The sequence below is a fragment of the Podarcis vaucheri genome, assembly GCF_965113315.1.
Source record: "Podarcis vaucheri genome assembly, chromosome: 12".
Taxonomy (NCBI): domain Eukaryota; kingdom Metazoa; phylum Chordata; class Lepidosauria; order Squamata; family Lacertidae; genus Podarcis; species Podarcis vaucheri.
The window spans coordinates 25857520-25880310 of NC_138750.1; the positions used below are offsets into that span (position 1 = coordinate 25857520).

Below are 22791 nucleotides of genomic sequence, written 5' to 3' on the forward strand. Positions count from 1 at the left end.
TGGTCACGAATTCTGCTCGTCATTTCCGCCAATGTCATATAGTCAATCACTTTCATCTGCCATTCTTCCAAGGTGGGTAAATCTTGTGTCTTCCAATACTTTGCGATCAGTATTCTTGCTGCTGTTGTTGCATACATGAAAAAAGTTCTATCCTTTTTTGACACCAGTTGGCCGACAATGCCCAAGAGAAAGGCCTCTGGTTTCTTAAGGAAGGTATATTTAAATACCTTTTTCATTTCATTATATATCATCTCCCAGAAAACCTTAATCTTCGGGCATGTCCACCAAAGATGATAAAAAGTACCCTCAGTTTCCTTACATTTCCAACATTTGTTATCAGGCAAATGGTAAATTTTTGCTAGCTTAACTGGGGTCATGTACCACCTATAGACCATTTTCATCACATTTTCCTTTAAAGCACTACATGCCGTAAATTTAATACCAGTGTTCCACAACCTTTCCCAGTCAGCAGACATAATATTATGACCAATGTCCTGTGCCCACTTAATCATAACTGATTTAACTGTTTCGTCCTGTGTATTCCATTTCAACAGCAAGTTATACATTCTTGACAAATTCTTAATATTGGGTTCTAACAATTCTGTCTCAAGTTTTGATTTTTCCACCTGGAAGCCAATTTTCCTGTCTTGTTTAAAAACCTCCATTATTTGATAGTAGTGGAGCCAATCTTGTACTTTGGGTTTTAATTTTTCATGGCTCTTTAATTTCAGTTTCTCTCCATCCTGTTCTAAGATCTCACAATACTTTGGCCATCCGACCTCCATATTAACTTTCTTGTGGGCCTTAGCCTCTAAGGGTGACAACCATCTAGGGGTTTTGTTTTCCAACAGATCTTTGTATCTCATCCAAACATTAAACAACGCTTTCCTTACAATATGATTTTTAAAGGCACTATGCACTTTGATTTTGTCATACCATAGATATGCATGCCAGCCAAATGCATTATTGAAACCTTCTAAGTCCAAGATATCTGTATTCTCGAGGAGCATCCACTCTTTCAGCCAGCAGAATGCTGCTGCTTCATAATACAATTTTAAGTCCGGCAGGGCAAATCCCCCTCTTTCTTTTGCATCTGTTAAAATTTTATATTTTATTCTGGGCTTTTTGCCCTGCCAGACAAATTTCGCAATATCTTTCTGCCACCTCTTGAAACAGTCCATCTTGTCAATAATCTGCAAAGTTTGAAATAAAAATAACATTCTAGGCAATACATTCATCTTAATCACTGCAATTCGGCCTAACATTGACAATCTCAAATTTGACCATATTTCTAAATCTTTTTTAATTTCTGACCAACATTTTTCATAATTGTCCTTATACAGATTCAAGTTTTTAGATGTTAAATTAACCCCTAGATTAATTGTATACTGTATTTTCCTGATTTTGTCAGCCCTATGTCCTGCTAATGCCTTGCAAATCTGTTTCCTGCTTTATTTGGTCGTACAAACTCAGTTGGCAAGAATGTGTTATGGTTAAAATTATTAGTTTGTTGCTTAATAATATAGGTCATTTTGTAGCATGGTGGAAAAACAGTTTTTGTTAATGACCCAGTAATGTTTTAATTATACATGGGGAAAGCTCAGTTAATAGTGCTTATTAATGTGTTACTTCTTTATGCTGGCAGACTGTACCCTAGAGAGAGGGTGCACTATTTTCATTGCTTTTATCGTTATTGCTTTTTCAGCACTTTGTATGGTTGTAATTTTTTTTTTAGAAACCGAGATCTTTGCTGTCTACAACAAGCCAAAGGCATTGCAGAGATCCAGCCAGTACTACAGTTTAACAATCCCTGTGAAAATCACCAGTGATGGGCAGAGCATTTGCAGCTTGGAAGCCAATTGGCTGGAGCATATGACAGATCACTTTCGGAAAGGGAGCACGTTGGTGAATGCCATCTTCAGTCTTGGAATGATAAATGGTACGGAATTTCCCTGCAAGATTATTACTCTGTTTATATACTTCATTCGTTTAAAAGATCAGCTATTTTCTCTTTGTTTGTGACTATTAGAATGCACAAAAATTGCTCAGAACCTGAACATGAAAACGTGAGAATATTCATTATATATAAGTGGTAGGAAGACTTTTTTAGTATGAAATCAAAGAAATGAGGCAGATGTGCCTAAGTAGCACCTCATTCTCTTGCTTCAATTTCCACTCTTTCAGATAGGTTCTTAGCAAAAAGGAACATTCCCTCTTTTTGCTAATTACACCTTGAAATTACATGCCATACTGAGTGCAAATTATTTGTTGGTGTCAATCAGGAACTGTCTTTGAAGCAGCAGCACCTTTTCAAATTTCCAAGTGTCTGAGTTTTAATTCCTGCAAAACTTCTTTGCTGTTTTGTGACAATGGATCTTTTAAAATTCAAGGTAGGCTGCATAAAAGCCTCAAACCAGAGCCCTTTTCCTTTTCTTTGGGGGGGGGGGGAGGATAGTGTACCACATTAGTCTCCCCAGTTAGAGCCAGTGTGGTGTAGTGGTGAAGAGCGATGGACTCGTAATCTGGTGAACCGGGTTCGATTCCCCGCTCCTCCACATGCAGCTGCTGGGTGACCTTGGGCCAGTCACACTTCTTTGAAGTCTCTCAGCCCCACTCACCTCACAGAGTGTTTGTTGTGGGGGAGGAAGGGAAAGGAGAATGTTAGCCGCTTTGAGACTCCTTTGGGTAGTGATAAAGCGGGATATCAAATCCAAACTCCTCCTCCCCTGCGCTCCCCAATGTCTTGGCCTGGCCTTGGTTCAGAAGCAAGGATGAGCTAGAGTTGCCTATGGAAGCCCAGTAGGGAGCTTTTCCCAGTAACCCTGGGATGTTTACAGTTTCTGAGGAAGCTGCTTTCCCTTCCTGCTCATCTGTTGGGTTCCAGTACATACCTGATCCTTTTCTGTCTTCTCCCTCCTCCCAAGTAACCCCCCCCCCCCATAATGAAGGCCTAACTGCCAGACAAACACTGCTCCATCAACTCTGGGCTTATTGCTGGGCCTGACTCCACCTCTGCTCCCGGGGAGTTGGGTGTGGAGAGGGATGGCCTGTGGCTGAGGCAATTCAGGTTTGGCAGGGGGCAGCAAAGGTTTCTTGGGGGCTGAGTAAGTTGGGCTGCTCAGCTATGACATTGGGCTCCTTGGTGTGGCTGGACCAAGTCCTGCTCCTCCTCTTCAGATGAGGTTCCTCTGTAGTCCTGTTCAGGGCTGAGCTCTGACAGAAATGAATGGAAAAGTCATTAGGAGCCGTGGAGCTTGGTAGAACAGCTGAAGATATGGCAGCTGGAAGAAATCATTGGACTGAGATGAACTTTTGCAGTGAGTAGTTCAAAGTACTGCTGTGGAGGCTGGTGAAATTTAGAGCAGAGATTCTTTGTTGTGTCCAGGCTGTTGCTTCCCCCAGTGACTGCAGTAGGAAGTGGAGTCTTAGGAAGAGGCTGTTTAATGCTACAGGTATTGTCTTGGAGTGTGCCACTTGGGCCAATCCTCCTGGCTTATATACAATTAGTGATGGTTTGGGAACACCAACATTTTCAATCACTTGCTGCATGATAGCATTTGTTCTGCAATAGTCACTTGCCTAAAGAACTCATAAACACTATTGTGTATGAAAATAAAATAAAAATCTTTTCAGCTTTTTATTCCCCATTGGCTTTGTTGTGCATACCAATATCTGAAAGAACCACATGAAGTATGCATGTGGTTTCTGAGTGAGTAACAACACACTTCCATAGGTACAGGTTTTACTGATGTTTAATAACTAAACATCAAACACACACATAGTCCTTTTGATGCAGCACAATCAAATGTCATTCTGTCCTCTCCTCCTCCAGTCTGGTGTAGTGGTTAAGAGCAGTAGTCTCGTAATCTGGTGAACTGGGTTCGCTTCCCCGTTCCTCCACATGCAGCTGCTGGGTGACCTTGGGCCAGTCACACTTCTCTGAAGTCTCTCAGCCTCACCTCACAGAGTATTTGTTGTGGGGCAGGAAGGGAAAGGAGATTGTTAGCCGCTTTGAAACTCCTTAAGGCGAGTACAGTGGTACCCCGCAAGACGAATGCCTCGCAAGACGGAAAACCCGCAAGACGAAAGGGTTTTCTGTTTTGGAGGCGCTTCGCAAGACGAATTTCCCTATGGGCTTGCATCGCAAGACGAAAGCCCATAGGGAAATGCTGGCGGTCGGGAGCAAAGACTTTCGCCCACAGCCGGCCTTCAGAAGAGGATCTCTGAAGGCCGGCGGGGGGCAAAAGTCTTTGCTCCCCCCGCCTGCCCCGGGCGATCTTAAAATGCTGGCGGGCGGGAGCGAAGCGTTAGCTGCCGACCCCCAGCATTTTAAAATCTCCCCGTGTCCTGGGAAGATTTTAAAATGCTGGGGGTCGGCAGCGCTTCGCTCCCCACCCCCAGCATTTTAAAATGCTGTTCCGAAGTGGGGCGGGGAGGGCGGGAACACCTGGCCCCGCCGCCCCACTTCGGAAAGCTGTTCCGAAGTGGGGCGGGGGGGCGGGGACACCTGGCCCCGCCGCCCCACTTCGGAAAGCTGTTCCGAAGTGGGGAGGGGGGGTGGGGACACCTGGCCCCGCCGCCCCACTTCGGAAAGCTGTTCCGAAGTGGGGCGGGGGGGCGGGGACACCTGGCCCCGCCGCCCCACTTCGGAAAGCTCTTCCGAAGTGGGGAGGGGGGTCGGGAACACCTGGCCCCGCCGCCCCACTTCGGAAAGCTCTTCCGAAGTGGGGAGGGGGGTCGGGAACACCTGGCCCCGCCGCCCCACTTTGGAAAGCTCTTCCGAAGTGGGGAGGGGGGTCGGGAACACCTGGCCCCACTGCCCCACTTCGGAAAGCTCTTCCGAAGTGGGGAGGGGGGCGGGAACACCTTCTGAAGGCGGGCAGGGGGCGAAAGTCTTTGTCCCCCCCCGCCTGCCTTCCCAGGGGCTTTTAAATCGCCCCGGACAGCGGAGAAGTCCTCCGCTGTCCGGAGCGATTTTAAAATGCCGCCCGCCAGCATTTTAAGATAGCCCCGCACAGCGGAGAAGTCCTCCGCTGTCCCAGGGTTTTTTAAAATGCTGGGGGTGGGAAGAAAAGCCCTTGCCCCCCCCCCAGCCTTCAGAAGAGGTCCGGGGACAGACTGTCCCCGGACCTGGTCTGAAGGTGGTTTCCCTAGGAACGCATTAATTGATTTTCAATGCATTCCTATGGGAAACCGTGCATCGCAAGACGAAAAAACCGCAAGACGAAGAGAATTGCGGAACGAATTAATTTCGTCTTGCGAGGCACCACTGTAAAAGGTGGGATATCAAGTCCAAACTCCTCCTCCTCCTCCTCTTCTTCTTCTTCACCACCATGATATGTTTCTATCATGAGTGGTGACTACAAACCCCAAACTAATTCTGCAGTTGCTAGCTCTCTTCATCTGCTATCTTCATTCTGTTGTGCTCTAAAAAGGAAATAGGCAGCTGTTGTTTTTTACAATCTGAACACAGAAATCTTGACTTGTAACACGCATGGTGATAAGGATGAGACTCTTTATCAAATCTGTCAGTTTTTGTTTAGCTGAGCTACATACCTCAACTCTGCTTATTCTTTTGACTACTCAGAAATAGTAATATACACAGTCTTGATCTATCTCTAAGATTTCCAAACAGCAGTTTATGTAAATGAAAGGCCAAAGCCTATGTATTTGTGCTAGATGCCATATGTTAGTTGGTTCTATTGAAGGAAACAAAAATGTTATTTTTAGAACTTGGCTTGGGAGCGAAAGCTCTGAGCATGGATATTTAACATTTTTTGCTTCTCTCTGTGTGTGTTTTTAAACACAAAGCTTTATTTGTCTTCCTGTCTTTCCTCTAGGGAACTCAAGGCAATGTTCATGAAGATCCTAGGCAGTCTTCTCTCCAGGCACTGATTAGATGCAGACCTGCTTAGCTTCAGTCGGGCTGCTGCATTATGTGCCATACCCCTGGACCCAATATTGTTCATATCGCTCATTTCAATGTCTCTGCTACCAGCCTGAATATAGAACTAGTGTTGCCACATTCCAGTGAGGTAGCCTTAGACAAGTTTATTTTGACACACGCTTCCAAGAACTAGGGCCCACTTCTCGGTTGGTGTGTGTGTGTGTGCAGTGGTGGCTGGTGTCCATTGAGACTGGCGGGGCATAAGACAGGAGGCCAACAGTAGACAGAGACAGAGCCAATGACTGATGCAACCACAGCCAATAATAGACAAAGCCAAGTAATTTTAGTTTCCTCCCCATCCTTCCTGCTCAGGGGCAATGCTGAAACAAAGGAGGAGGAAGGTTACACCCTGGACTGGTTGTCAGGAAGAAGGGAGGTAGGTGGGGGTTGACTGAGGGCAGTAAGTGCCCCATACACCCTAATGTAGCAGCCTCTGCTGCCTTGTGTGGTATTCATGTGAAAGCCCTTCTTCCCTTGCTGTTCCATATGGTTGGAACTGCATTCTAGAATGCTTGTGCAATGCCACTTTTCCTACGTCCTTCAAATCTCTCCTCAAAGCCCACCATGAACGCTTTGGAGCAGCCCCCTTTGTCCCATGCCCTCTAGTAACTTAACCTGTACCTAAGATTAAGCATGTGCAATCGAAACAACTGCCTATTCCTTCCTGTTTACCTCTGCCTCCATTCCCCACCCCTTTCAGTTTCTTCTGTGTCACGTTACAATCTCCAGGTCAGGGCTGCTTACACTCTGAAGCACCGTTGTTGGGTAGTGGTGGTGATGATGATGATGATTATGCCAGTAACATGGATATTAATTCCATAATATTTTGAGACAAAAGATAATGCAACTACATAGAACACAGAAAACAAGTCTATAAATACATACAAAGATTTGATTTTCGTTAGACTAGGCTGGGGATGTTTTTGGAAGTTTCTTGGTAGGTTTTGATAAGTATTCAGCAACTTGCGGTATCACATATTTTTACGTGAGAGTCATGAAATGTGGAATTAGATCCAGAAATCCCACCACATGAGTGGAAGGCGCTTGTATATGGGGATCACCAGTCCCCGCTCCCCCCTCCTATGCCCACAGTGTGTTACATCCTATGAAATCTGGCTCCAGAGGATTGGTGGGGGAATACTGTAGAGTAGCTGCTTGGAATGTAAGTAATTAAAAGTGAGGAGATCAGTGACACACCCTCACTCTCCGCTCGTGCAAACTAGGGTCTTCAGATCCAGCCCAAAGTCAAGCCACAGGCAGCTTCTAGAAGGCTCTTCTCCATCTCACGCTCCTGCCTGTGGAGTAGTCAGTGAAATTAGTTATCTTTGTTAAAATTGAATGGGGAAATTAACAGCCAGGCTTAATTTTTTCATCCCGCAGCAAAGGAAATTCTAAAGGGCACATGATGGAATGCTTTCTTCTAGCTCGTTGGCAACCCATGTAAGTTGCGACTGAACGTTCTCAGAAACAAATGGCCATTTATTTTATATGTATAAACTGAAGTTTTGAAACTATGAGTCACTTGGCCTGATACCGACCAATTAGGCCTGTTTTTCTTAAGGGCAAACATTTTATTTCTGGCTCCTTATCAGCGTATTGCTTAATATCCCAAATACAACATAGGAGAAGTATTATTCTGTTGTTTACACATTAAAAAGTGAATTTACATAACAACAGGGCTCTGGGGGAATTTCCTAATGTCAGATTCTGCAGTTAAAATGCCTTCAAAAGTGGGTTTGCAAGATGAGCACAAAGAGTTTACTTTGTGAACAACCATAATAGGGCAATCAGTTTACACTTGGAATTTGGGAGATGTGCTGCTAATGTGTAGAATACATTCTTAGGGAACATGCTGTTTCCTAAAGGTGCCTTTCTACCTGTGGTTGTGAAAACTGAAGTTAATGTAAAGTAAAGGTAAAGGGACCCCTGACCATTAGGTCCAGTCGTGGCCGACTCTGGGGTTGCGGCGCTCATCTTGCTTTATTGGTCAAGGGAGCCGGCGTACAGCTTCTGGGTCATGTAGCCAGCATGACTAAGCTGCTTCTGGCGAACCAGAGCAGCGCACGGAAACGCAGTTTACCTTCCCGCTGGAGTGGTACCTATTTATCTACTTGCACTTTGACATGCTTTTGAACTGCTCGGTTGGCAGGAGCAGGGACTGAGCAACGGGAGCTCACCCCATTGCGGGGATTCGAACCGCCGAACTTCTGATCGGCAAGTCCTAGGCTCTGTGGTTTAAAGTTGCACCTAATATAGAACTAAGCATTGCAAGACAGTGTAAGAGTCAGCATCCCATAGAAGAAAGTTAAGTTTTGGTTTTGCAACCTAAACAGAATTATATGATCACAGAATAACAACACCTTCAGCCTTTTACCAAATTGTTCCTCAAATGTGTGTGTATGCTTTCTCTTTTCTGTTTCATTTTTTTCTTTCTGGGGAGGAAGGGAATGGGGAGGGATAGTATAGTTATGACACCGTGACTGAACAATGTGATTTTTAATAAATATAAAAATCACAAATTAATTATTAGCTGAATACTACTGGACATTTTGCCACTTAATGTTAAGTAATGCCATCATGAAGTGAAATGACTAATATTGAATATAGAAAGTTGAGCAAGTAGCTTGGGGGGGGGAATTAAGATAAGGGGGAATTTTGCACGGGGTTAAGTTCCTATATCTTCCATTTAAGAAATGTGTGTCCTGCATATATAAACTCTTGTGCATGACAACAGTCATGCACCTATTTTGTCACATGTTTGGGTTCCTGGAACTCGTTGCTAATGGATGACACCGACATGTGCATTATCAGTGTAGGAAATGTTAGTGGGAAACAGCCCATATATGTTGGTGGGCATCAGCCAGGAGCAAAGGTGGAGGGCACATTTCTTTGATGTACCTGTGGCAGTGATTTTTTCCACAGCAATAACAATAACGTAAAGGTTAGGCTTTGTGCACGACGCTTAATAGTTCAAAGACAACAAACAACACAGGGAGACATTGCTTCCCACTAGTATAGCTGTCATAATAGAATAAGAAATCTTTTCCCATAGTCATCTTGTAAATCATGTGCAGGAACATTAAAATGACATTTTGCCCAGCAGAACATCATCAAATATTTATATACCCAAGTGAAAATAGCCTTTTGAGCACAGTGGGAGAGCATCTTACCTTAATAAAAAATGCAGTGATAATGGAACCTTTTCCCATGAAGGAGGGTGGATTAACCTTTTCCATGAGCTTAGTGAAGGTAAAAGGTGAAAAATTATAACAAAGCTTGGGCAGAATCGAAGCAGTTTTTAGTTTTAATGGAATGGAAGGCTATGCTGAGCTGGTTATTAGTACAAATGAGCCATCACTATATCATTTAGTTTTTGAAATTAATTGTGTTGATGTAATGTGCTGGAATCCACTGGATTAATTATGTGCTAAGTGAAAACAAGTTAACTGCTCAAAAAGGGGGCCTTTCTGGAGAGGAGAGGGGTTAAATAGATGTGATAGTTAATGTGAGACTGATACTGCAAAAAGCCCTTGTAAGAGCTTCAGTATTTTTTTGGATGACTGCTACTAAAGCAGGTATGCTTCTACTCAAAAGCAGGCTATTGCATGGGGTTTCTTATAATAAATTGAGTTACTTTGGTATCCCCAAAAGGGAATGCTAGGATTTGTGCATGAGCAGGTATTCTACAGTAAAATCCATTAAATTGTTTATTAATGCCAGGTTAACTATGGACACTTGCAGTTTTTCAAACACTTCTGCAGTGATTTGGAGAGCCATCTCTTTTTTTTACCATTCATGCCCTCGTATGTGGGGAGTTTTTTCTCGGGTCTTTATATGGCATTGTATATGTATGGAATACTAGATATTTTGGGGCAAAACACCCCAAATTCAGTGTCATCACACCATTTAATGCACTGAGGGTTTGTGCGGTCATCAAAAATGTTCAAGGAAGGCAAGAGTAATCGGGAAATCTTGACTCGAAAGGTTCACTGTATGAGGAAACACTTGTTGCTATAGAGCAGTCCTCCTAAACCAGCAATGCCCAATACACCAATCACCTGACAAATGATTCGGGATAGTGGAGAAATTCTGACCGCAACTCTTTGTTCCCTAAACACCAAAGGGATGCATCAAATATTCTGACCATTCCTAAAACAAAGGCTGCTTTGAAAGCTGCAACTCAGTTGCATCTATGATTGTTAACTTCCAAAGAAAATGCCCAGTGCAGATGTTACTGCAGACTTGCAGTTTCCAGGGAAAAGAGGAAGCACAATTCATATATAGATGAACAGAATCCAGTAAGGCATGCTTGATATCCCTACATTCCCATCTCTTGCCGTGGCCATGCCTCTTGGCTAGGTCAGTGCCTCAGATACTAGTCAAGGAGAAGGGAAGAAATCCCTCAAGCTCCAGAAGTGTCCACCACCAAGCTTGCATGTGTACGTATCTTTTTATGTGTAAATAGCCAATAAAAATAAGTGCAATTCTGTTTTATAATGGTTGCTAGCAGCACACCACTGCATACAAAAGATTCATTTGTACACCTACTATTAGTCTCATTCATTTTAATATAGTTGGACCATGCAGGGGTCTTTCTCTCCCTGTGTTTTGCAAATAACATGCTGAGAAGAAATTAGGATTGTGATAATGAACACACACACACACACTTTAAAATTGTTCATAGGATACCCTAACTGTGTAGCTTATAGAAACGATTTGTTTCTGCACAGATTCCTTCCAGGGGATGACAGATGGCGTGTTCATCTTTGAAGATATTTCCGTGGAAGACAACAAGAGTATACAAGGCTATGATGCTATTGTTGTAGAACAATGGACTGTTCTGGAAGTAAGTGTGTTGTTTTGCTTTTGTTTGTTTCCTAATATCTTGAATCACAACCTAATGAGAAACTAATAGGGTTTTTTTTAAAAAAAATCTTGCTTGCTGCGTCTATTAGCAATAACTTATTTAGCAATTTTCAGTATCCAAGATTTCTTACAATCTTTTAAAATTTATTCTCTCAGCAATCCCAGTGGACTACCCAAAGGAGCATTAGGGAAAACAGTGAAAGGTCTAGTTGTTATATTAATTTGTTACCCACTTAGTTTTTTAATGTCTTATTAAAAAGAGGTTTCATATTGCACTGATAAAACTAACTAGTGTTGGGATATCTGAGCAGCTTCAAACGTTTCATTTTCCTACATATATGCTGAACAATGTATGAAAGGTGCTTTCATCCTGTCCCCACCCTTGCTGCAGCTTTCTCAAAACAGTAGCTAAGAAGGAGCTTTGGAGAGGGATAGATTTTTTTGTTTTGTTTCCTTCCCCCCTACAATAAGGTTACCAATATTTTTCCAATGAATCCAGGGACACTTTTCAACTTCAATGGATTTTTGTATGGGGACTGATTTGTAAATCCGGGGACTATCCCCGGGAAATGGGGACATCTGATAACCTTACCCTACCATCATTACATATAGAGAAAGAAACCCTGGTTCCACCCTGCAAAGGTAGGAAAAAAGTAATACATAAAGCAGGGCTCTGAATCATTTTTAAATGAGGGTCTTTATGGTGCCAGTCAAGTCTCCTTTGTTTATTGCAAGGCCTTTGGAATCATCGAAATAGAATGCATGTAGTTACAAAGAATGTCACAAATGTGCTTTGCAGGTCATTTGGCTCTTGCTATGTGTTTAATCAACTCAGTGTTTAAGTGCATGGTTAACATCAAGCATGCAGCTCCTAAAAAAGAAATAAAACCCTTTTATATTACATCTGCTTATCCCTGCTTAACTCCAGAGCTTGCAATCCCAGCAAATTTACACACATTTATACCAAATTATTTCAGTCTGTTTTAAAATCATTATTATTAATAACAGTATATTAAAAACATTTATACCTGCTTTTCTGTGTGTTTCAAGATAACTCATGAAAACTTAAAAACAATTTTGAAATAGAAGCAGTCACACGACACCTTTAAAGCACATTTGAAACACATTCTTTCTCTCAAAGAATTCTGGGCACTGTGGTTTAACCCTCACATAGTTACAATTCCTAGGAACCCTTAATAAACTACAGTGCCCAGAATTGAGGGAAAGAACGTGCTTTGAAGTTTAGAGTGTACACAACCTAAGAAACAGCCAAAGCTGGACAGCAGAGTAATTAAAAGCTAAGTTTTAGCAGTTCATACAAAGATGCATCAGAAAGTAGACACGTGGGTCTCTTTATAGAGGTCATTCTACAGTCTAGTACAGCCTTTCTCAACCTTGGGTCCCTATATGTTATTGGACTACAACTCCCATCATCCCTAGCTACCAGTGGTCAGGGGTGATGGGAGTTGTAGTCTTAAGTACACATAGGGAGTTGAGAAAGGCTGTTATAGTAACTGCAGCTAAAAAGGTTATAATGTTGCCATCTGCCATTTTTCAGATGATAAGGGTATAATTAACAGGGCCTCAGTTGTTGAATGAAGCTCCCAAGTAGGTTCATGAAAAGAAGTATTCTAGTCCCAGACTATATAAGGGTTTAAAGGTAAGACCAGCATTTTTAATTCTGCCCAGGAACAAATTGGCAGCCAGTGCAGCTGAGAGTGCTATACAAGGCATTCTGGGGGGTTTAAGAGCAAATGCAGTTTTAAGTATGCATACAGGAGCTCAGACTGGAAGCTGTTTTCTGTATAGTCATGTTATTGAGTGTTTCACCTGTTTACTTTCTGCATGTCAGGCTGCTGTTAAAGATGCAGCAGCAGTAGAAAAAAAAGTGGGTAGGAAATCCTAAGACTGAAATCCAATATATATTTTCTTGGGAGCAAATCCTACCACATTCAACAGAACTCACTTCCAAGTAAGCATGCATTAGATTGGGTTACATAGTCCCATGCATCTTACTCCGAAGTGAGTCCCACTGTGTTCAAGTTGAATTTCCATTATGTGAGTGTGTACATGGTTGCAGCCTTTTAGTGCCCCATTTCCCATTAGTTCTGCCTATTGCAACTTCCTGGATCTGCCTACATTTAGATACTCCGCCTTCCCGCTCCCTACCTAATGGGTACCAGCTGCCATGTGGTAATGCTGAATCCTGAAGCATTTCTGAGCTACATATTAGAAAAAAGATCAGAATCACTAGACCATGCATCTTCCTAGCCCTGTGTTTGAATTACATTGTAAGTAGCCTGATTGCCTTACCTTTTGAGACAGCCCCCTTAGCTTCTTTTCAGAAGGATACCAGTCTCACCCTCGAAGGATCAAGAACACAAGTGGATAGTCTCACTCCTTCAAGAATCCTGTCTTTAAGTTGCACAAGTTTAACATAGAAAGTAGGAGTCGTGGCTGTGTTCATAATGTCTTCTCTAACTGTGGAGTCAGAACTGACACAAGTACCTTTATCTCCATAGTGTACCATAAATTGGTCACAGCAAACTGCTGTGAGTGTCACTATCCCCAGGAGGCAGTGGCGTAGCGTGGGTTCTCAGCACCCGGGGCAAGGCAAGTAATTTGCGCCCCCTAACCCGTGGATTTTAGCACTCGAGTCTCTTCCGCGCCCCCCCCAGATGTTGCGCCAGGTGCGGCAGGCCCCCCTGCACCCCCCACGCTACGCCACTGCTCCCACCACAAGTCTTCAGGACAGCCATCCGAAGGCTGGCGCGGGGAGAAGGTCTCTCCGCCCCACCGCCAGGCTTCGGAGCAGCCTTCCGAAGGCTGGTCCGGGGAGAAGGTCTCTCCGCCCCACTGCCAGGCTTCGGAGCAGCCTTCCGAAGGCTGGCGCGGGGAGAAGGTCTCTCCGCCCCACCGCCAGGCTTCGGAGCATCCTTCCGAAGGCTGGCGCGGGGAGAAGGTCTCTCCGCCCCACCGCCAGGCTTCGGAGCAGCCTTCCGAAGGCTGGCGCGGGGAGAAGGTCTCTCCGCCCCACCGCCAGGCTTCGGAGCAGCCTTCCGAAGGCTGGCGGCGGGAGGAGGTCTCTCCGCCCCACCGCCAGCCTTCGGAGGAGGTCCGAGGACAGTGGGGTTCCTGCTTCCTCGAGGAGGGCCGGCCAAACGCGCCCCCCAAATGTTGCGCCCGGTGCGGCCGGCACCCCTGGCACCCCCCACGCTACGCCACTGCCAGGAGGACTAAAATATAGAGGTCCACCACTTAGAACAGTCCACCTGAACAAAACTGGACACAATAGTGCTGGTGAAGTAGAATGTTTAGGGTGCCATCACAAATTGGTTTCTGAAATTAGTTCTGGGCCATGCTTAGTAAGTTTTGATATAAGTTTTCTTTCAGTGCTGTAGATATTTCCTTCAACTCCTCAGTAAACAAAGTTGAATGGATTCTCTCCAGAAGAAGGTGGGGATCTAGGAATGATTGCATTAACCACTCAGGGTGTCCTCTGGTTCCTGAACCTGACTAGTGTGTTGTCAGAACTACCAGTCCTATTAGCAGAAACATCCTACAGGAGGCATCAGAAAACCAGTTGGGTACATCAGCTTCCAAGGGTAGATCATTCTACTCAGTGCCCCACCCATACAAAATTATAGGACATAAGAATAAATCATTATTTTACCTTTTCAGTTTGACATATATAGGGTCTTATGTCATCTTCCTTCCAGGCACTGACTAGACCCAGACCTGCTTAGCATTAGTAATCTGGGTGCATTGTGTTCCTTCAGACTGCACAGTAGAGCTTTTGCTAAATGTGAAATTATTTTCCGTAAGTTTCCTTTCCCTTCCTCTTGGGCATGAAACACCTAAGTGCCCCTTAGGATTCTCCCAAATAATTTTGTGTGTGTGTGTGTCCTGCTGTAAGAGTGCGCTTAGCAGTGGAAGTTCAGTTGTGTTTTCGTTCACAACTTCATTTAATTGTGTTCGTGTGCATTATATCAAGTTTGAGCAGAAATCGGCATCTCCTTATGGACAAAAAGCATGGCGTGCTTAATTTCTAACAACAGAGGAGCCTCCCAAGTGTAAGCAAGGGGAACATGTTCAACACTCTGATGCGCTCGGTATGTGTGTAAAATGTCACTGAGTAGAGAATGTAAAGCTTCCAGCTGTCACAGTATGTAGTCCTTGCCAAGTAATAGACAGGATGCAGTAGTGCTGAGTTATTTAACTCTTAAAATTTAGAACAAACTGTGGCATTCTTGCCTTTTTGAGCAGGGGCCTCTTAATGATTACATGCCTTAAGCTGCCCTATTACTTCTACCCTATAAATGTTGGGCTGCATTAATTCCACTAGACTTCGTGTGATCTAGCATTGAAACCTCTTTGATTTTAATTCTCTTTGCATAGGAAAGTCCCTTGTTAACCAGAGCCTACACAACCTTTCTTTGCTTCCCCACATCTTGCCTGTCGTCATGTTTTTGCACCAAATAAAAGAAGATAATTCTTTTGCAAGCTGATCCTTTTGCAAGTTCTGCAAAATAATTCCCTGGCTGCACGATGTTGGTGAAACTTCATTTCTTGAGTGAAGGTTTTCTCTGAAAATACGTCCTGTGACTTAAGAGAATTTAGGTGGTGGTGACAGTTGTCTCTCTCTAGCTCTTCTGGAGACATTGGAGTGCCTTTTTTGTGGTTGCTGCTGCTGCTGTGCATTTTCAGCATTTTGACACGAAGTATGAGTACGCAGTTTCAATCTGTTGAGATGGCAGATTGCCTAGTGGAAATGATTCCACGGTGTAGCCATGTTTTTGCTGCAGAGCATTCATAAAGCAGAGCTCTTTACTGATGAGGGGTTTGGGGTTTGCGAGGTGGGTGAGCAGGAGCGACGTAAATACGATGATCTGCTGTTCTTTCTGGAAGTGTCTATGAAGAGCCAGCTCTGATTTGGCCTTCATTCTCGATCTGTTAAATGTGTGGTGAGTTTGGGCTTGAGCAACACAGTTTGATGCCTGCTGCTGAACAAACTACGCATGCCTAAAGCAACAGGGGGCCAAAAGTGATGAGCGTGAAATTCAGCCCTTTGAAAGGTCCTGGATGCTGTTTGAAGGTGACCTAGAAAGAAGGTGGGAGAAGATTTTGGTAGGTGCCCTTTGGGCTTCTCTTTCTATATGGATGAGAAAGGGGTTGTTGAGCAATGTGTATTTGGGCTTTTTTTCCTTTAAAAGGCTTTTTTGATGTGTGCGTGTTTCTGTTTAGCTTAGAAATATTCAGAATGCCAAGGATCAGGTTTTGCAGAAACTGTTCTTAGATGTAACAGCGTAGCTTGGCAGCAGTTTCTGTCCTTAATGTTTAAAAGTGCTGCACTTTGAACATAGGGATCATTTCTTACACCATTTTTGTATTGTGTTTGTACTAAGTAAGGGGTATGAAAGTAAACAGACATCTGAATAAAAAGAACTTCATTTTTCAAGCTGTTTTCACCATTGTTTATCTCTGAGCTTATCATACATTTTAGAGGCTCTTTCCTTCAACTATACAATCTTGCAGGAAGTGCAGAGATAGTGGAACTTGGGTTTTCAAACTAAAATGCTAAGTAAAACAGAATGTTGTGAACACTGGCCCAACTGAATGCAAAAGTGCATTATAATTTGTATGTCTGAATTACATAAACGTCCAGAATTTTACCAAACATGGTTACACTGACACAAATTCAGGCACACTCCAGTTTAATATTCCTGTAACTACTTGATAAGAAGTTTGTGTGTGTGTGAATCCATGTACAGTGGTGCCCCGCAAGACGAAATTAACTCGTTCCGCAAGTTTTGTCGTCTAGCGAATTCCCATAGGAATGCACTGAAAATCAATTAATGCGTTCCTATGGTCAAAAAAAGTCCAAACAAAGCCAAATTTGGTACAACAACAGTTTATTAACTGCTCTTTAAAGTCACACATACTGTAAAGAGCAGTTCAAAAATTGAAGGGAAAATAAATTAACTTTATAAACAAAACATGTCTTTGTTTTTAGACAAAGGAAACAAAGTCGCGAGACGTTTTCGTCTTGCGAAGCAAGCCCATAGGGAAATTTGTCTTGCGAGGCAAATCAAAAACGGAAAAATGTTTCGTCTAGCGAGTTTTTTGTCTTGCGAGGCATTCGTCTTGGGAGGTACCACTGTAGGAAGAGTGTTGGGGTGAAATAGCAAATGTGTGTGTTGGGAAACTGGGACTTGTCCTCTACTTAATTCATAAAGCAAATAACACCAAGCCAGCTTTGTCCTTCAGCAGAATACATTTAAGATACAGTGTACAAAGCAAAGATAATGGCAAGATTTTTCTGAATTGGCTGGATTTTGGGCCCTTAGAAGTAGCCTAGCTGAAATGCATGGTTTTGCGTATAGCTTTTTACCTCCAAATTCTTTAATAACTGCAATCTAAATGACTGAGAGATGTTATTTTTTTACAGTCTAATGTTCTGCACACCCTAATCTCCAAGCAGGGAGAGATTTCAAGAATCTGAGCCTACACCTTAGGTTTGGTTCTGTTGGAGTGAAAGTCCCGGGGGGCGGGCGGAACTGGTGAGCTTTTCTCTAGTGTAAGGTTTGTTTACACTCTCTGTAGCATAAGCAAGCAGGACCCAAAATGCATGAGGAATCAGATGCCACATTTTGAAGTAGGTGAAGTAGTCCACCTCCCCACCAGAACCATCACCAGTAAGATAATTGAATCCAGAGGAATGAAATTAACCGACTTAAGCCCTGGCTCCTTATGGTCCTTCTCCCGCTCAGGGTCCTCATTTTGTCTTAATAATATGCTGCTGAATGCCAGGTCAGTGAATGAGGTGCTGTAGCAACGTAGACCCCTTTGCCTGGGGGCAGTGTGGTGGTGGTGCAAAGGATAGGCCACAGTAGCATATCTGTGATTCTGCCTCCCTTTCCATGTACTCCGTCTGGCACACTGCCAATATTAAAAGTATTATCTGCTTGATGCTGGAGACGGGGTGCTTGTTCCATTGGTATACCCACCCATCTCACTGGTTTTCTGCTCCACTCACTCCAAGCTGGACTTGTAGCTCAATCTCAATTCTGAGATGTCTACTCAGAAGGCTGTTCCAGTAAGCTCAATAGGACTTACTCCCTTGTTAGTGTGCTTGCAGCCTTACAGATTCTTGTTGTGGAAAAGTTGAGATTGATAAAAGAAGCTCCACACAATGAAGAACTGACCTTTTCATTTCAGGAAATGCCTTGAGCGTCCAGTGCATCTGTGTGTGCTGAGCATTCCCTAACATCATAAAGAACGGAGGGAAACTGAGTCAGAACCTCTTTTCTTTTCAGCTTTTGGGGGAGAGATGTTTAGCGAAGTCCATAGGCCCCACTGCCTATTTTCGTTTGTGGTTTATGCCTTTCTTTGTGCTTTCAAAGAGGGAAGTTACCAGGCACTTATCAGGGCTGTTTATGTCATATGCTGTCATAGCCTTCTCCAACATGGTGGTGTTTCCTAGAATGTTTTGGACTGCAATTTAATCAGTTGCAGCCAGTTTAGCTAATGGTAAAGGATGATGGGAGTCATAGTCCAGAATGTCTGGGGAGCATCATGCTGCAGATTTGCTATCTTTCTTCAACAAACGAGTGATTGAGGTAGATTGATGGCCAGTTACATCGCTTCAAATTCTAAAATTGTAACTTCAACCCACCAATTGGGCATGGGGAATTAATTGCTGCAAATGAGCTTCCCCCTGTGTTATATGGCTTCTAGATCTTGTTATTTTGTTTGTTTCTCAATTTTGTTTTATTTTTATATCTGCAGCAGGAGGAAAATGATAAAATTGCTAATGCAGGTTGTTTTCCTTTCTAGTGACTTGGCCTAGATATTTCCCCCCTCTTATTTCTCAAATTGCAGAGCTTTCTAGTTTTTCCTAATGAGCTAGACTATTGCTGAGTGAGAAAAGAAGAAAAAAACCTACAAAATCATAAGTAAAATTGAATTCTTTTTATCTGCTGCAAGACAGGAAAACAGCCATCTCAACACGCTCTGGTTTTTGACACTCAAGGTGTGATCAGAGATTACTTATCAACTGCAGGAGAATGGGGAATGAGAGAATGAGTTCATTAAATTTTTGCTCGCTTGCTCTCTCACAGAAGGAAACGTCTCTCAGTTTGATTTGTAGATCAGCCCACACTATCTCCCCCCCTCAACTCCCTGCGACTATGCTTTTTTAAAAAGAAAAAATCTTTTGTCTCGAGGTTTTGACCATTTCTTCTTATGTTGAGCTTAAAAAATAAATAAATCATACGTTGTTGCTATAGATTCACCTTACATGTTGATTGGGTTACAACTTAACATTTCTGCCGTCTCCAATGATAAGTATGAAATGTCATTTTAAATGCTTGGGTTGTTAGTGCCCTTTAATCACTTCCTCTAATAGCAAATGCACGTGGTGAGCACAGACAGAAATGGAGCCAAAATGGAGCCACCCAAAAACAAGAAGACATGCTCTGGGGTTTTCCGAAGAATAAATATACTTAAAAAGAAAACAATGGAAACTGGGCATACTGAGAAGCCATATAATGTTTACTGTCAATTGGATTAACAACAACAACAACAACAACAATATACTGCCCTTCATTCGTAAATCTCAGGGTGGTTCACAACATAAAATAAAAATAAAAAGAGAGAATTTGGGGGTAAGAGGAGGGAGTGGAATGTTTCACTTAAACGTCTACAACTTACGACATCTTGAAGGAAGGCATGGCAAGCTGGCAGGAATCATAAGTGGAAGTCCTCCTTCCAGGACCTAAGGATACACCCTAGCATTTTATTTTAGGTCCTACATGCATGGTAGAGTTTGGAATTTTATGTAAGGGGGGGGGAACGCTGCCACCTAAACTGTTGCGTTGTCACCTTTCAGATTTCAGTACAATGCGCAGTGAATCATCGTAGCTGCAAGTCACGCATATTTTGCTGAGTTACCAGAGGCAGTGTATTCTACATGCTGTTTCTGCCCTCTTCGTTTGTCATTCTAGTTACTCCGAGGATCATTGCTGGCGGCATTTGATCAAGCTTCCATTTTTATTGCCCCTGAAATAAATGTGAAAGACATACATGCAACTTTTGCGGTAGTTTCCTTGACGTTAGGCATGTGGCAGGGTTGTGCAGAAGACTCAAGAAAACCGCATGTAGTTAGTTTTGTGAGATGTTCCCATGTGCTGCTTCTTCATGACATGTACACTGCAACTTACACACAGTTTTCTCTACTTTCCTTACCTGGAGCTACTGTATTGGCCCAAATATAAGCCTCGCCCAACTATAAGCCGCACCTTTAAAATTCAAGGGGCAGAAAGAAAAAAATACAATACCCGAATATAAGCCGCTCCCTTGAAATTCCGCAGGCACTCACACCCGTTCCATTTTATCATATATCCGTTTCAGCAGCGATTTCGTAAAAGCCAATTCTTGTAAGATTGCAAATTTAAGCCGCAGTTTAACTTTCCACGGTTGGAATTTGGAAAGAAAGTGAGGCTTATATTCAGGCCAATACGGTACTTTCTGTAAGGATAAATGCTTAATGATGCCACCCTCGGGTAGAAAGCAATTCAGTCTTTCCGCTCTCACATTTACATTGTCACTGGCCAGAACTGGTTGACCTGTTCAGACTTGGGAAGGGAGCATGACTCTGCAGCAGAGAGCATGCTTTGCATTCAGATGACCGCAGGTTCAGTCCCTGAGAGCTTCATTTAAAATGATCAGACAGCAGGTGATGTGAAAGATCCTCTGCTTGAGATCCTGGGGTACCACTGCCAGTCAGTGTAGATGACAATGAATTTGATGGACAACTTTTCATGTTCCTAAGTAATGCTTTTTCCCTTGTTCGGCTATTGTGTGGTATGTTAGTCTATTTGATGCAGCCCTGACACCACCCCACAGCAACTCTAGGCAGCTGATGGGGTCTAGCATTTCAGCAGGTACCACTGCAGACAGCTGCCTTTTTGGCTCCTGAAGACACCTGTGGTTTTTCTTCTCTGTGCCCCATAAGTTGAGCTGCCTTCTGAGGCATTGTGAGTGATATAATATGGCTGCCATCAGAAGCTGGCCCAGCTAGGCATCCTCAGTGGCCTTGCTGTGGAGTAAGGCCCCTTACTATTAGGGGAGGCAGACTCACCAGATGGCACATAACTCCGGGAGTAAGGGGTCCTCAGCAATTTGGCACTGTAGCTAAGGAGAGGCTGATGATTCCCAAGGGCTGTGAAAGGTCCTTAATCTGAACCAAATGAAAATATACAGGATCCAATTTACAGGGCAGGCTGGGCAACTTGACAATTGTAATGGCAGTAACACTTTGTAGTGAAATGTGGAGAGAAGCAGCGCTTGGCTGTCTAGAAATCTGCTCACTGCTCTTTTAAACTGACCTTTGCCTTCGTTTTTTGAGCTGATAGATGTTCAAAGAACTTGAAGCTCAGCTCAGCGCTTGGCTTTTTTTCCTTCCTGAATTTGTGCAAAGGTCTAATATGGCATCTGCTTGAAGAGAGTGCTGGTTTGACAAGTGAGACCAGTTTGGATTTTACAGCCTTGTGTCACTGAAAAAAAAAGTCTGTGGCAGGAAAAAACGTGCAGTGCTGAAATGATTCGGCTTCTGCAGATGCCAAGAGGATGCCCCAGTTTGCCAGAATGGCTTAGTCTCAGGCTTTGACATCTTGTTGCGTGCCGTGACAGAAATGGGTGGTGCTCCCTTGTAACTAGGACCCTTGGGCTTTGGGCTATTTGAAAAACTTATCAAAAGGAAAGAAATCTGTTTGGCAGCAAGATACTACGGGGTCTTGATATAGGAGGCAGTGTTATCCTGTTGTGATTGTGATAGCTGTCAGAAGCATCCTGCTATGCTCTAGAGGAAATGGGTCATGTTTATGCTGATACTGATCGTCCCTCACCAACCCCATTTTTCTTCATAGACCTGCCTGTGAATGGTGGTCCTGCCGGCTGCTTCTGAGGAGAGTCTTGTATTACATCTTAATGGAAAGCCAAACAGATCTGTATCCAGTGATCAGAGAGGTTCTGGGTATTTCTGGTCTTTAAATTGGACTCCTTAAGTTAGTCCTTTTGAGCATCAATGTCTTTATAAACAACTTGGATGAAGGAATTGAGGGGATGCTCATCCAGTTTGCAGATGACACCAGATGGGTGGGGTAGCTAATGCCACAGTAGATGGAATTGGGATTCAAGATCACCTTAACAGGTTGGAGAACTGGGCCCAAAGTAATGGAATGAAATCTAATAGGGACAAATGTCAGGTTCCAGGCAGAAAGAACCAGCTGCACCAGTATAAGGGGGGGGGGGGGACACGGGACACTTGGCTTGCCAGCAGTACATGTGAAAGGGATCTAGGGATCTTAGTAGACCACAAACTTAACATGAGTCAACAGTGTGATGCAGGAGCAAAAAAAGCTAATGCTATTCTAGGCTGCAGAAGTTTCTGATAGTTCAAGTTGTTCAACAGTGGAACGTACTCACTCTCCTTCATGGAGGTTTTTAAGCAGAGGTTGGGTGGCCATCTGTCATGGATGCTTTAGCTGAGATTCCTGAATTGCAGGGGGTTGGGCTAGATGACCATCGGGATCCCTTTCAACTCTACAGTCCTATGATTTATGATAGCCATGTTCAAATATATAAAAGGATGTCACATAGAGGAGGGAGAAAGGTTGTTTTCTGCTGCTCCAGAGAAGCGGACACGGAGCAATGGATCCAAACTACAAGAAAGAAGATTCCACCTAAACATTAGGTAGAACTTCCTGACAGTAAGAGCTGTTCGACAGTGGAATTTGCTGCCAAGAAGTGTGGTGGAGTCTCCTACTTTGGAGGTCTTTAAGCAGAGGCTTGACAACCATATGTCAGGAGTGCTCTGATGGTGTTTCCTGCTTGGCAGGGGGTTGGACTCGATGGCCCTTGTGGTCTCTTCCAACTCTATGATTCTATGATTTTGTGATCAAGTGGACAAAGCAGGT

At 43.5% G+C, this 22791-nt stretch overlaps 1 protein-coding gene across 4 annotated transcripts in view; it reads left to right on the top strand.

Annotated features, from left to right (window-relative positions):
• The window catches only part of RFTN1 (raftlin, lipid raft linker 1), a 106118-nt gene that overhangs the window by 76038 nt on the left and 7289 nt on the right, over positions 1-22791 (top strand). For all 4 annotated transcript variants that reach the window (XM_082193421.1, XM_082193420.1, XM_082193423.1 and 1 more), the window contains exons 6-7: positions 1736-1939; positions 10678-10793. In XM_082193421.1, the coding sequence (XP_082049547.1) occupies positions 1736-1939; positions 10678-10793 (320 nt within the window). The remainder of the gene's footprint in view (positions 1-1735; positions 1940-10677; positions 10794-22791) is intronic.